General features: G+C 38.0%; 1 protein-coding gene across 1 annotated transcript in view; it reads left to right on the top strand.

Annotated features, from left to right (window-relative positions):
- Positions 1 to 2,409: 2,409 nt before the first annotated feature.
- The window catches only part of gabrr1 (gamma-aminobutyric acid type A receptor subunit rho1), a 62,464-nt gene continuing 51,986 nt past the window's right edge, over positions 2,410 to 12,887 (top strand). Inside the window, exon 1 of the mRNA XM_007255209.4 lies at positions 2,410 to 2,749. Within this exon, the coding sequence (XP_007255271.2) occupies positions 2,646 to 2,749 (104 nt within the window). The 5' untranslated portion in view covers positions 2,410 to 2,645. The remainder of the gene's footprint in view (positions 2,750 to 12,887) is intronic.

Consider the following 12,887-nt stretch of genomic DNA (forward strand, 5'->3'; position numbering starts at 1 on the left):
AATGCCACTCAGCACAGTGGTGCTTGAACATTTGCCAGAATTGGCAGCTCCAACACTGACACCCTGTTCTCTCCACAGATTAGAGCAGGTCCTGGAGATGCTGTGGTAACTGTTATGCTGCCTGCAGCATCGCCATTCATCATTCATAACTCATAATACTTGGAGGATCACAGAAATCTACCCTGAATGCTGTTAAGTACCGAATAATTGTCAGACCTGGTGCAGTGGGTTCTGGGTTCCTCCTGAAGCAGGACAATGTGGCCAGAGTGTGTTGGCAGTTCCTTGATGATTAGAGCATTGATGATTGTCAATCACATTCTGCAGACACTCGCTGAGACTTCTTGTATCAGTGTATCATACACCACAAAGTTGAACCACAGACTGTAAAGGAGGTCACTGATGTCCTAATCCAGGTGTGGGCATCCCCAGGACATCATTCACTGTCTTTTAGGAGCATGTGCAGACGTTTCTGGGAGTGCATACAGGCATGTGGAAGCTGTACACACTACAATGTAACACTAGGGGGCGATGGTTGTGGTCTGGAAGTGAGGTGTGTCCAGGTAAAAATTGTTATCTTGGCAACTAACAAGACTGGTGCTCCACTGACTGATCTGAACCCTGACAACAGTCAATCTTCTGACGTTTATTGCTATCTTGGCAATGCAGGTGTGCCACTTGTTAAACACACGGACACGCAGCAATGCTCAAACCCAACTATTACACCAACAATAAACAGAATAGAACATATTATAAATATTATAAAACCAACTATTTAAAAGGTAAATGCACCATTAGCAAATAAATCAAGAAAGGAACGACTTGGGTTAAGACTGTTGGGTTAAGGTTCACCAGAAGGATAGCTGCCAGGGATTCTGTATCTAAACCTTTCTTTGTTACAACTTGTTTGATGATGTAAATCAAACTAAGAGGTCAGAAAGCAGCAGATGATGTTACATTTTAGAGATTCAAATTCAGATGTGAATCAAAGTTACTAAATCTGATGGAAAACTAAAAGAGTTAGTTTTGCTGACCAAAACAAACACAAATGCTTGTCTTACATTTGCAAAAAAAAAAAAAAAAAAAAAACATATAAAAGACATTTGGGATAATATTCAGGCACAGGCAGTTATAATTTTTTTAAATGAAAATTTTAAGAGGTTAGAATGAAAATCTTAACACACAACGTGCCTAAACCTCAAATGTAGTTCTACAAGTGGTTTAAGCTACTTGGCTAATCTACAGTAGCTAGCTAGCTAAATAGCCGCTGGCTAGTGTCCAAGAGCAACACTGACAAGTAATATTGTCCTCATTTCATTTTAACAGTTAAAGAGTTTGTGAATGTCAGTTATTTATTCAAAGGTTATCATGTTTTGTCAGCTAGATGCTACTTTTAAGAAATATAAACCTGAACTTACCAGCAGTTTTGCTGAAGACAGGCTGTCTTGTCTTCCTCCATACATGCAAGACAGTTTTTTTCTAGTACACTACTTTAAAACTGCCTTAAGCACAGCTTATTTATTGTTATTAAAATGTTGTCAATTCCTTTAGAAAAATAAACCGTATATTATTGTAAAACGTTTGTACACAAAAAACTGCATGTATATAAAAACTGCATTTGACTGTCAGGTAGGAGCAGGAAGGAGACGTAAAGAGTGGACACAAATGCGAGTATTCACTGAAATTAACACAAATAACAAACAAATAAAAAAACTAAACAAACAAGGAAACACTGAATACATGTAGACACAGAAAACAAAGGAAACATGGGACCTGACTAAGGCAAGGACGTACAAAAACCTACAGTGGAACAGTAAACACAAACTATAAATACACACCAGGAAACTGCTAATGACAGGTAACGACGGGGCGGAGCTACAAATGAGACACATGTGAAAACACTGAGGGTGGAGACACCAGAGGAACACGTGGTAGAATGACAGGCAAGGAGGAAAAGGTAAATAAACAGAGATAAACAGAGCACAAAAAGGAGGACAGAAACTGAACAGTGCCAGGACGTGACATTGACAATGATATATCCTCATAACAAGGGTCTTTTTTTATACACAATTACAGAAAATGTTGGTGCTTTTGTTTAAATTGCTAAGTAAAGGCCTATTCCACTATCCCACAGATTTTTGTTTGTAAAATAACAGAAAACTTATTTCAATAAACACTGTTTTTTTTGTCATTTTAGATAATTTTAATTCTACAGGCAAAAAAATACAAGGAAAATGTTGTACACGTACCTGGTAAAGCTTGTAAAAATAGTTGTTTAACTCTAGCCTAAACATCGAGGAGGAAGGCTCTCTTTACTGTACTACAGCACTGAAGCACGGGCGGAGTTTGGTCTCTGCGCATGCGCAATGGGGGGGGGGGGGGGGGTTTCAGTGGGCTCCCATCTGATGCTGCTGTGTGGTGTGTGTGTACTCCCAGTCGCTCGCGCTCACTGATGCGCGCGCCAAACACAGCCGAGCTGGAGTCTCCGCGCGCTCTCCCGCTCGCGGCTCGCGCAATGGCAGGAGGCACCTGAACACTGTGAGAGGAGGCGGCGCGCGACTTCAGAGGACTGCAGACACTTTCCCGCGCTTTTGGAGTGTGTGGGTGTGCGTGCGTGAGGGTGTGTGTATGTGTAGTTGGGGAGCACCATGCACGCGGACGTGCTTGCCCTGCTCCTCGTGTGGCTCCTGTGCGCTTGCGGAGCCTCGTCTCGGTCGAGGGGACGGACGCTGCAGACCTACGGCCAGATCAGGTAACAGCGCACCTTCTTCTCACCTCGTGCATGCGTCTATTCTCACCGTCTGCACACTCATATTCACATCTACAGCTGGGACAAGTTCTTATCCACTTCATGCATGCTTTTATCCACCTGTTGTAGGAGTTTTTCACCTCGTGCATGCTTTTAGTCACCAGATGCATGCTTCAGTTCACCTGCTATACGTATTATTCACCACGTTTATGTTTTTTTTTATCACCTGCTGCATGCTTTTGTGAAATTAGTGCATGTTTTATTCACAGTGTGTATGTTTTTGTTTACCTAGTGCATGCTTTTTTTGTACCTGATACATGCTTCCATTAACCTGCTGCACACATGATTTACCTCGTGCATGCTTTTATGCACCTTAAGCATGCTTTATTCACATCATGCATGTTCTTTAATTTAACTCGTCTTTTTAAAAGACTTCATACATGCTTTTGTTCGCATGCTGCATGCTTGTATTCATATCGTTATTCACAGCGTTATTCACCTTGTGTGTGCTTTTCTTTACTGCTTTTTCAACTTCGTACATGTGTTTCTTTACTGCTTTTGTGCAGAATTTCTCTTACAGGCGTTGTCCATCTCTTCCACGAGCTTTTCAATATGCGTTCATTTTCTATGCCTTTTTTTTGTCCCGTTCTGTATGCATTTATTATTCCTTCACTATGCATATCTATGCATTTGCTGTAACTTATATAACTTTAGGTTGAAACATTAATGGACGCAGCTTGCCCTCAGGGGTCTTGGTCTCAGCTGAGTGGTCGTGGAAGCCTAAGGTCTATAGGTTGGAGTAAATGACTGAGTGAATGAAAGGAAAGGAGGGCTGATAATAAAATGGGTGAAAAAAGTGTAAATAAAACGTCACCCAGCGTTTTGGTGCCCTCGTGTGTCACAATTGGCACGAAGGCTCTGGATATGCTGCAGAACAGTGGGTACCCCCACTGTCTAGAGGAGTCTTATTATGTGTTGAACAATCAAATTATTACACCTTTGTGTATACGTTTTTAAGTGCATGTAAGCATTAATCTCAGGGGTGCTGTATGCATCAACCAAAGCGATTTTACCTGCAATGCTCTACAGATGGCATGGAATCAATCAGCCGAATGAATGTCACCTGAAGGAGAGCAAAAGCGGATTTTTTTTTCTGAACACATATAGGCTGGTATTCGTGGCGTACGTGTTCTACCTAAACAGTTTGTCTAGAAAAGAAAAAACCTCTGTTAAGAACGATTAATTAGAGCAGTGGGTCTCAGTTCTGATCCTGAAGTTCCACTGCCCTGATTAATTGTTGAATTATTGAAATTTTGACTTCATGTGTTTCCGCCTATAATATTTCACTTAGTAGGCAGTGTAGTGTACGTGATCGTGATAGTGATAGGCCTCTATATTAGAATAAATAGAAAAAAAAAACTTCTAACATTACCAGAGTATGGACAGTTAACTGCTCGATGTTATTACTTAGCAGTGTTGCAAAAGGCTACACTATTAGTCTTTACATCAGACATGACTGGGTGTTTTGTAGCCTAAGAATCCTATCTTAATAGGAAGTATTTCTTACTTTTCAGACAAAGCAAGTATGTTTTCCTGCTATAGCACACCTGATTTCTATCAGCAAGAGCTTGCCAGTTATTTAGTCAGTCAGTTGGATTAAGTGCATGTTATTATATTTTTGGGAAACTCTGAAAGCTGCAGGACATTAGTACTCAAGGACCAGGATTGAGAACCACTGAATTAGATCATTGTAAATAAGATGCTGTTTTTATTCCTTTCATCAGTAGATTCATTCATCCTTTTCATATCTAGAACCGCTCTGTTATATCCAGTACCCTCTCTTCTTGAATGTGAATACAACCCGCCTAAAGGCTAACCACTTCTTGCTGGCCTTGAGTCTTTCTTTTTTAATGCTTGTCTGTTTTGATCTTCACACTGAAGCGAGAAGCAAGAAGCTATGATGTCGGTTGTCATGCTTCACAATAGGAGAAAAGGGCTGTTTATCACTATATATATATATAAATTCTATTTTGTCTGCAAAACCCTCATTAGCTCAAAAGGAGTGTCTTTGTTTATCACAGGCCCATATAAAATTTATTTCTGATTTAGTATTCTGTTTTTGCTTTGACCATTTTTTTTTCTTTGACTGAATTTAACAAATTCAACAGCGCCAGTTTTTTTTTTTTTTTTTACCCATCATGGCCTAAAATCCACACTGGTGATATAATATTACACCTCCCATTTGAGATTACATCATTTAAAGCATTCCCTTTCATTCTCGCGCATTCACAGAAAACGACAGACTGCCCGTCTGTGGACTGTAGGTCTGAGAGCAATCTGTGGCGCTATAGGTGGTTTAGCATTCGGCCCATTATTGTCCACTGTTTGTCTAAATACAGACGCAAGAGCAGGAGCGTGGATATCAAACGTCCCACTCTGGCTGATTACATAATCTGTAATCTGAAATACCATGAGTTAATGTCCCGTTTGATTTATGTCACTTGCATTTCATTGGCTGGCTTGTGGCAGGATTCTGCTAAACACGCTGTGTGTAATCTTTAGGAGGGTCACAACCTTTAGAAGTGGTGTTCTGTAAATGGGAGAGATGAGAGCTCGTGTTTGCAGCTGTACAGTCATGAGTACAACATGATAAGCATAGTAATTAAAGAGACACTGTATCATTTCAGGAAAACAAAGTGGCTGTTTGGTTCCTGTATTTGTAGAGAAGCCCAGGAAGCCTAATGTTGCCTGTATCAAAATGCATTACCTTCTGAAACCCAGGATAATAATAGGGGCTGTGATCCCACATCGCTGCAGTATCTGACTCTACTCTTCTGGTTAAGCCTAAGTTATATGTTCAACCATTGCTGATATGGTTTGATTGCATTTAGCCTTGGAGAGCATTAGTGACTTCAGATACTGATGTTGTAGAATTAGTTCTAGCACTGGAACTTCATCATTTCAGAGGAAGACTTCCACTGCGCCACAGCTAAATACTGTGGGGATGAAGTTTGGTATACAGTGACCTTTGACTTATGGCTGTGTATGGGGAAAAAAGAACCTGGAGATACTGTGAGATACATATCACAATACAGGGGTTACAAGTATAGGTATATTTCAATACAGTACCAGTCAAAAGGTTGGACACACCTTCTCATTCAGTGTTTTTATTATTTATAAAGGAAACTTTCAAAGTTCTTAAAAAATTCAGATTGACTGACCTTCAATTCAAAGATCATATATTTTTTATTAAGTTAAAGCTCCACTAGGTAGGATTAAGATTTTGTGCTCGTGGGCTCCCCCTACAGTTGCAGAGTGTAATAAATTTCTGGCTTTCAAAGACATATTCGGTCTCTTTCCAGCTTCTGCCAGAGTGTCTGTATGTTAGTTTGTAAAGAATGAACCAGTAGTCCTTGTAGAACTGTTAGAACTAAAGGTCGGAAAGCAGGTCGCAGTTCTCGCGAGCCTTGGTTGCGGCCGCCTCGGAAAACTTACAGAGTCTGGTTTGAGCTCAGAGGAGCTCCGGCACAGACACGAGAACACCGCGATTCCTCCTATTACACCTCAATGGAGTGCTACAGTGAGTTTCAAGCTGTAATTTTACTTCTTTATAAAGATAAAAACTAAAGAAAATCCTACCTAGTGCTGCTTTAAGTAGTTCTTGCCATAATATGTATTAGAACTTTACTCAAATAGGGCTATTCACTTTATACCAGCTCTACCTCTTCACATCTTTACAACTGATGCTCTCAAACACATTACAAGAAGCAAGAAATTCAAGTAATTAACTCTTGATAAATTCAGTTGTTAACTGAAAGCCAATTTATTTATCTTAAGCAGGAGGAACTACTTTGAATAATGTAAAATATTAACATATTCTGGGTTGTTTAACACTTTTTGTTTGCTAAATATTTCCCCATGTTTATTTCATAGTTTGAAAGCTTTTTTTTACTATTAATCTACAAAGAAAAAAGTTTTAAATAAAGATTTAAGGTATGTCTATATTTTTGACTGGAACTGTAGTAGGGCGGATGTCATAGTTAAAAAATACATTATCATATTCATAAAATCTAATAATTGATTTTGTATTTAAACTAATAATTGATTTTGTATTGCAAAACATAATATCGCAATACGTATATTAGTAGTGCTACTTAGGCTCATGTGTGGCTCCACTAGAGCCTCTCTTTGTATTGGCAGTGAGTTTCTATGGAGATTTTTATGAAGATTTTAAGCTGAACTCTTGTGCCAGCTGCCTACTAACAAGGTCACATGTTTCTTGTGGTTTTGTTTTTCGTTTACACACAAAACAAATAAGCAAATCTAGTTGTTATGGTTACATACAACTTGTGATTTTGGCTGTCTGGAAGGGGTCAGTAATGCAACTTTCAAATAGTGCTGCTGTTTATTCATAGACAAGTTCAGCTTGAACCTTCTTAACTTTTTTGTAAACAATGTTTTTCGTTAATTTATCCAAATACATAAAAGAAAACATTGGACAAATCACTGTAGATTTAACAAACACTCCAGTAAATACATTCAAGCTCAGAAGAGAAGAAAAAGTTGATTCTGATCCCTGATTCTGATGTTCAATATCAGTAACAAGTCCAATACCAACTTTGTCAATGTATCAGGTATCAGACAGACAGGAATGATTCTCTCACTGATCCATATTCCAGTCTGCAGCTTGTGCTGGATCATAAATAGTATCCTGTAAGGTTAGGAGCCAAACACATTGTAACTTTTACAGTGTTTATATGAAATGTCATTGCTTAGCCAGCAGGTGTAAGAAAAGTCAGTAGTAAATTTATCTTCCATGATGATAGATAGGACTTGAAACAGTATAAAAATAAATCTGAAGTAAGAAGTAATCATTTCTCCACCAGGGTTTATATATCAAACAGTAAGCTGCGTGTAGAATATTAAGTGTTGCACAGTCCTAGACATAAGTTTCTTAACTTTCTTTTAACTCTATCTTTTCATTAAAGTCTGTTCAAAAAGATTTCATTCTAAGTAGAGCTGGGCAATAGGACATTATTTTATTGTATCTTAATACATTTTTAATTGTGACAAATGATACGCATTTATTGTGCACTTATTATATGAGTATGTTGTGGATTTCATCAGGGCTTAAAAAAACAGTGAGCAACTTCACATTTTAATCACAGAAAGTATAATTAGTCCAGTATAAGGGTGTTTTCACACTGTGTGCGTTAGCCACATCGCTGTATGCCGACTCCCATTGAGTTTAATTGTTTCCCCAGAAAGTGTTGTTTCCACGTCTATAACCACGCCTCTGCAGCGGTACTGCTGCAGAAAATTAGTGACATAAACTCACAAGGCCAAGGAAAAAAATTTGTAGTCCAAACTAGGGGTGGACCATATGGCCCTAAAATAATATCATGATATTTTATGGTATTGTCGTGATAATGGTACTCTTGGCGATCGATATGATAAAACATTGAATTCTTTTTTTTCTTTCTTCAAGAATACACTACTGCAACAAAATTACAATTTTATTAAATTATTGCACATGATATCATATAATATGGCACACCCAAACTAAGATATTAAAAAATACAAGATTTTTTTGTCAGATTGTAACAAAATATCATTAAACTAATAAAGCACTGCAAATATCTCCATATATCCAGGATTAAAGTAAAATAAATGATACTGGACAGATTTTATCTGTCTCTAGTAGATATATAATGCTAAATGAGAAAAGTGTGAATTTTTCTTTGGCTAAAAAAAGAAAAAAGTAGTACCCTGATGTGATAATTAGGGGTGGGTGATATGGCACAATATTTCAGGGTATAATTTCATTCTCGATATTTAAAAATGTTGGCGATATTATTGCATACGATATGATGGAGCACACCCCTAGTCCAAAGCACAAAAACACGTTGAGCGACTGATATTAACAATTAGTGAAACCCTGAGCTTTACAACACTTCTCTACAGATATAGAGATAACAGAAAGAAAGACCAGATTCAGAGCTTTATTCTGATGTTTAGAGACAGGTCTACAGATACTGTAGTTGTCACAAATGAGAAGGGATGGACGTAAATGCAGATATAAATGTATTTAATAAATAAGATAAATGATAACAAAACAGAAAACAAACACGGGTATCGCATAAACTAAGAAAATAACACTTGGAAGTAGATAAACAAAGACTAGAACAAAACTAAGTTAATTAAACAAACAAGAAACTAAATAACTAGAAAAACACTAAGAACATAAAATGAACAAACTTGGTACACTTACTGATTAAACAAGACAACAGACCTGGATTACAGAAACTCAAATTTCAAAGGAACACAAAATACAAAACTGGCATACATGGTAGACAAGGATACAAAAGACTTGACAAGAAAACACTCATACAAAGGGTTATTTATACACAAGGAGGGTGAGGACCGGTAATGAGGGGGCGGGGTTACAAACAGGACACAAGGTGACAACGCTAATGGCTAGTGTGGGGCTAGGGTGGAGACAGGGACCAAAACACAACAGTAGCACATGGTTGGGAACACATGACAGGAGCACAAGGGACCAATTGAGGGAAAAACACAAGACAGACATGGGCTAAGGTGTGACAGTAGCCACAACCCACACCAAAACACTGGTGTGATGTGACTCATGAAGTGTTTTAGAAATCCACGCCTATTATCAATCAGCAGGTGACGCCCGGCATCAGTAGGAGCACAATGCAACCACAATTAGCCAGCATTCAGCAAAGCGGAAAGCAATGCAGCAGTGTGAAAATGCAGCATAAAAAAAAAACTAAATAAAACTGTATTTTCATTTTAGAAAAACCTTTTACACAACTAAAAAAAACTGCTACTGATTCATTTTCTATCAAAAAGTGAAAAATGGCAGACATTGATTCAAGGTTTTTGTGTGACTGCAACAGAAATACATTTGATACAACTCTCACACCCTCAGAAATGCACCCATGTAAGACAAGACATAATTACTAGGACTGTACCAGTATGACAGCTGTAGGCGGAGGCTTTTTATGTTCGCATCTGCTGCAGACGTGTAAACATTTCAACCCTGTATAATAAAATGTAGAAATCACAACAAATGCACCTGGCATTATATGTCACATTACTGAGAAATATAATGTTTATTTTTGCAGAAACACTTAAAAATGAGTAAAATACATCTCATTTAGGAATATTTTGCTCTTCTGTGTGAAATCACAAGCATAACACATCCATCATTAAATGTATATTACCAGTATGACTGCAGTTATATTGTGCCTCTTGACTAATTACACCATACAGTTCTCTCACTACATACAACAGCCAAAAAACAGCATGTATAGTTTATGACTGCAGCAGCAGCCTGTGGGTAGAAGCTCTGACTGAGACGAGTGGTTTGATACATCAGTAGCTTTTTCTAGTTGAAACATGAGAAAAGTGCGTGAGCATGATGTCTGAGGTCTTTGGTAGCACTATAGGCTTTCCTTATCCGAGAAGTAGAATGCACAGTTTTGTTAGACTGGGTGGAAGTGTTTTTTCTGATGTTCTAATGCATTTTTAGTACTGTAATGAAGCTTAAAGGTCTCATTTCATCGTTTTTTCATTCATTTTAAAATGTCTAATTGTGGTCTCTAGGTGTTTCTATTTAGCCCTGCTTTAGATAACTGAATTAGAGGTCTCTAAAGAAAGACAGGTTTTGGCTCTTGCTCATGAATATTCATACATGCAGAGAATCCTCTACTAAACTCTTACCTCAGACTTGGTGATTCGGTGCTTGGGCAGTTTCACCATGTCGAAGATCCGACCCGAACGGCGTCCGCTTTGACGGGTGTTATGTCGGGTTGAGCTGCCTTGTCAAACCGTGCTTCCCTAGTGTTTATTTAAGGTCTCTATAAAACGCGGAATCAACCGGAGATCCAATTTAAACCTATAGTTACTCACACAAGATAGCTAACGCTAACTAGCTGCTGTAAACAGAACTGTAAATAGAGTAAACAGAGCTGTTAGCTCCTCTTTAGCTATACCTCCTAGTTCTGTAGCCCAGGTTTAGTGCTGCTTGTGGGCAGTCCTGAGCCGAGGTGGGTGAGACCATGAATTCACTGGTTGACGTCGACACCCTAACGTCTCTCTGATCAACTCGTATTTCTGAGTTATCTTTTAACACTCTTCTCGATTAATGCAATAAATGTACTTGATGTAAGCAGGAAAAAAATAATTGAGGTCATAAAAAGTTTATGAGCATAATGTTCAGGATTCTACGGGGGGGAGCAGAGATGAGGACGAGTGCTGAAGGTCAGTTATCAGGTTGTACGCCTTGGTATCTGTAAGATTTCAGTACATGCTCATTAAAACTGATGGATTAAACCTGTTCATGTCTTCATACTACAGCGACCGTGGTACTAAAAAAATGTAATTATAAAGAAAAATGGCTGGTAATTGCTATTTTTGGCTAAATATTTATGCATAACAACCAATTAAAATCAGTGTGCTAATAATCTCATTAAGATTAATGAAAGACTCTCTGCCTGTTTGGCTGTAAATATGAAGCGAAATTGTCCACATCAGAGCCACAGATTCTGTTAAAACAAGTCCTGTTTGAGCAGGTTTATTCTGAAATTTCCATCAAATACTTTCACATCAATTTTTGTGTGATGGCCCACCCACTGCTGTTTGGTGAATTTATCAGATATATAAAGCTTTTTCTAATGCATTTTTTTTACATGTATTACTTTTTATGCTCAATTTATTTATTAGGAAAGTTTATGCGAAACAGACCATCATAAACAGTGAAACGGCCAAAAAACAAACCCCACACAACCCACCCTCCCCACCCTGCTTTTTCTCCCCGCCTTGCTTTTTCTCCCCACCCTGATTTCACCTATATACCTCAACAACAACAAAAAAAGAATACATCATTTGGTGTTTAAGGAAAAAATGAATGGGTCCCAATTTGACATTTAACATAAAAAAAGAGAGACATTTGACATTCTAACATAAACCGAATCCTCTCAGTCAGTTCTGATAACCATCTATTAACAGATAGGGACTTTTATTGGATAGGATAAGGACCACTTTTTTGCTACCATCAAGCGTGATCTAACAAACGAGTGCAATTGTTCCAGTGTGTTAGATCAGCCTGTAATTAGTGATATCCACAGTTTTGAATGTGAAATTATATCCTGATCCAATACTAATATCACCTTAAATACCTCGATCCAGTATTCCTCCAATTTAGGACATACAGCAAAGCTGTATGTTAGGAAAGCCTCATCCACCCCACATTCTCACATGTAGGAGAAACATCCGGTAACATTTGATGAAGTCTCATTCTTGAATAATGTAAGCACTGCATAACTTTAAACTGGATTAGGCAGGGCTGTGCATTTAGGAACAAGAATTAATCTTGGCAATAGATTCTGCCCACAATTTACTTTTTAATGAATTGAAATTTAAAGAAGCAGGAAATGAGGGTGAGCAAATTGAAGGTGCCTTTCTGCCTTTCACCTTTCTGCCTAAACATTTACGGCTGAGGTGCAAGAGCAAAGCATCTATTCTCTAGTTGCTTCTTGGATACTGAGACGGCTGCCCACTGCTCTGAGTGCAAGATTTTATACCATATTCACGTGTGTGTGTGTGTGTGTCTGTGTGTATGAGTGTGTGTACAGGTTTAAGTCTATTATATAGATCTGCACAAAAAAAAAGATTGTTTCTAATTTCAAATTATTATTCGGGTCCTTTGAGAAATTGCTGTTCTTTGCTGTTTAAGTCTCCACATTGTTGCATGAGAACAATTTGAATATATTAAGAATATTTATATAGCGAAGAAGAAAAACAAAAGCATTGATGGTTCAGCATTCATTGTTTTTGTTTTTATATGCATAATAATAGGTTATTTATTCAGTTGATTTAGTGGTGTATTTTCAGCACATTAGAAGTTGGCCTACAAAATAGTTTCATTATAATGTTGTTTGTTGTTTGTAATATTTTTGTATGCAGCTTTTGCTTCATGCCAGTTTTATGCTTAATGAGAGGCACAATTTCAGCTGAGTGCCTTACAGTGTCAGGTGTTCTGCTCATCCCTGGATTACAAGGATGTATGTGCTACACACATATCAAAATATAGATAGTTATATAAAAGTTAAGAAGG

Source organism: Astyanax mexicanus, chromosome 1, assembly GCF_023375975.1.
Source record: "Astyanax mexicanus isolate ESR-SI-001 chromosome 1, AstMex3_surface, whole genome shotgun sequence".
Taxonomy (NCBI): domain Eukaryota; kingdom Metazoa; phylum Chordata; class Actinopteri; order Characiformes; family Acestrorhamphidae; genus Astyanax; species Astyanax mexicanus.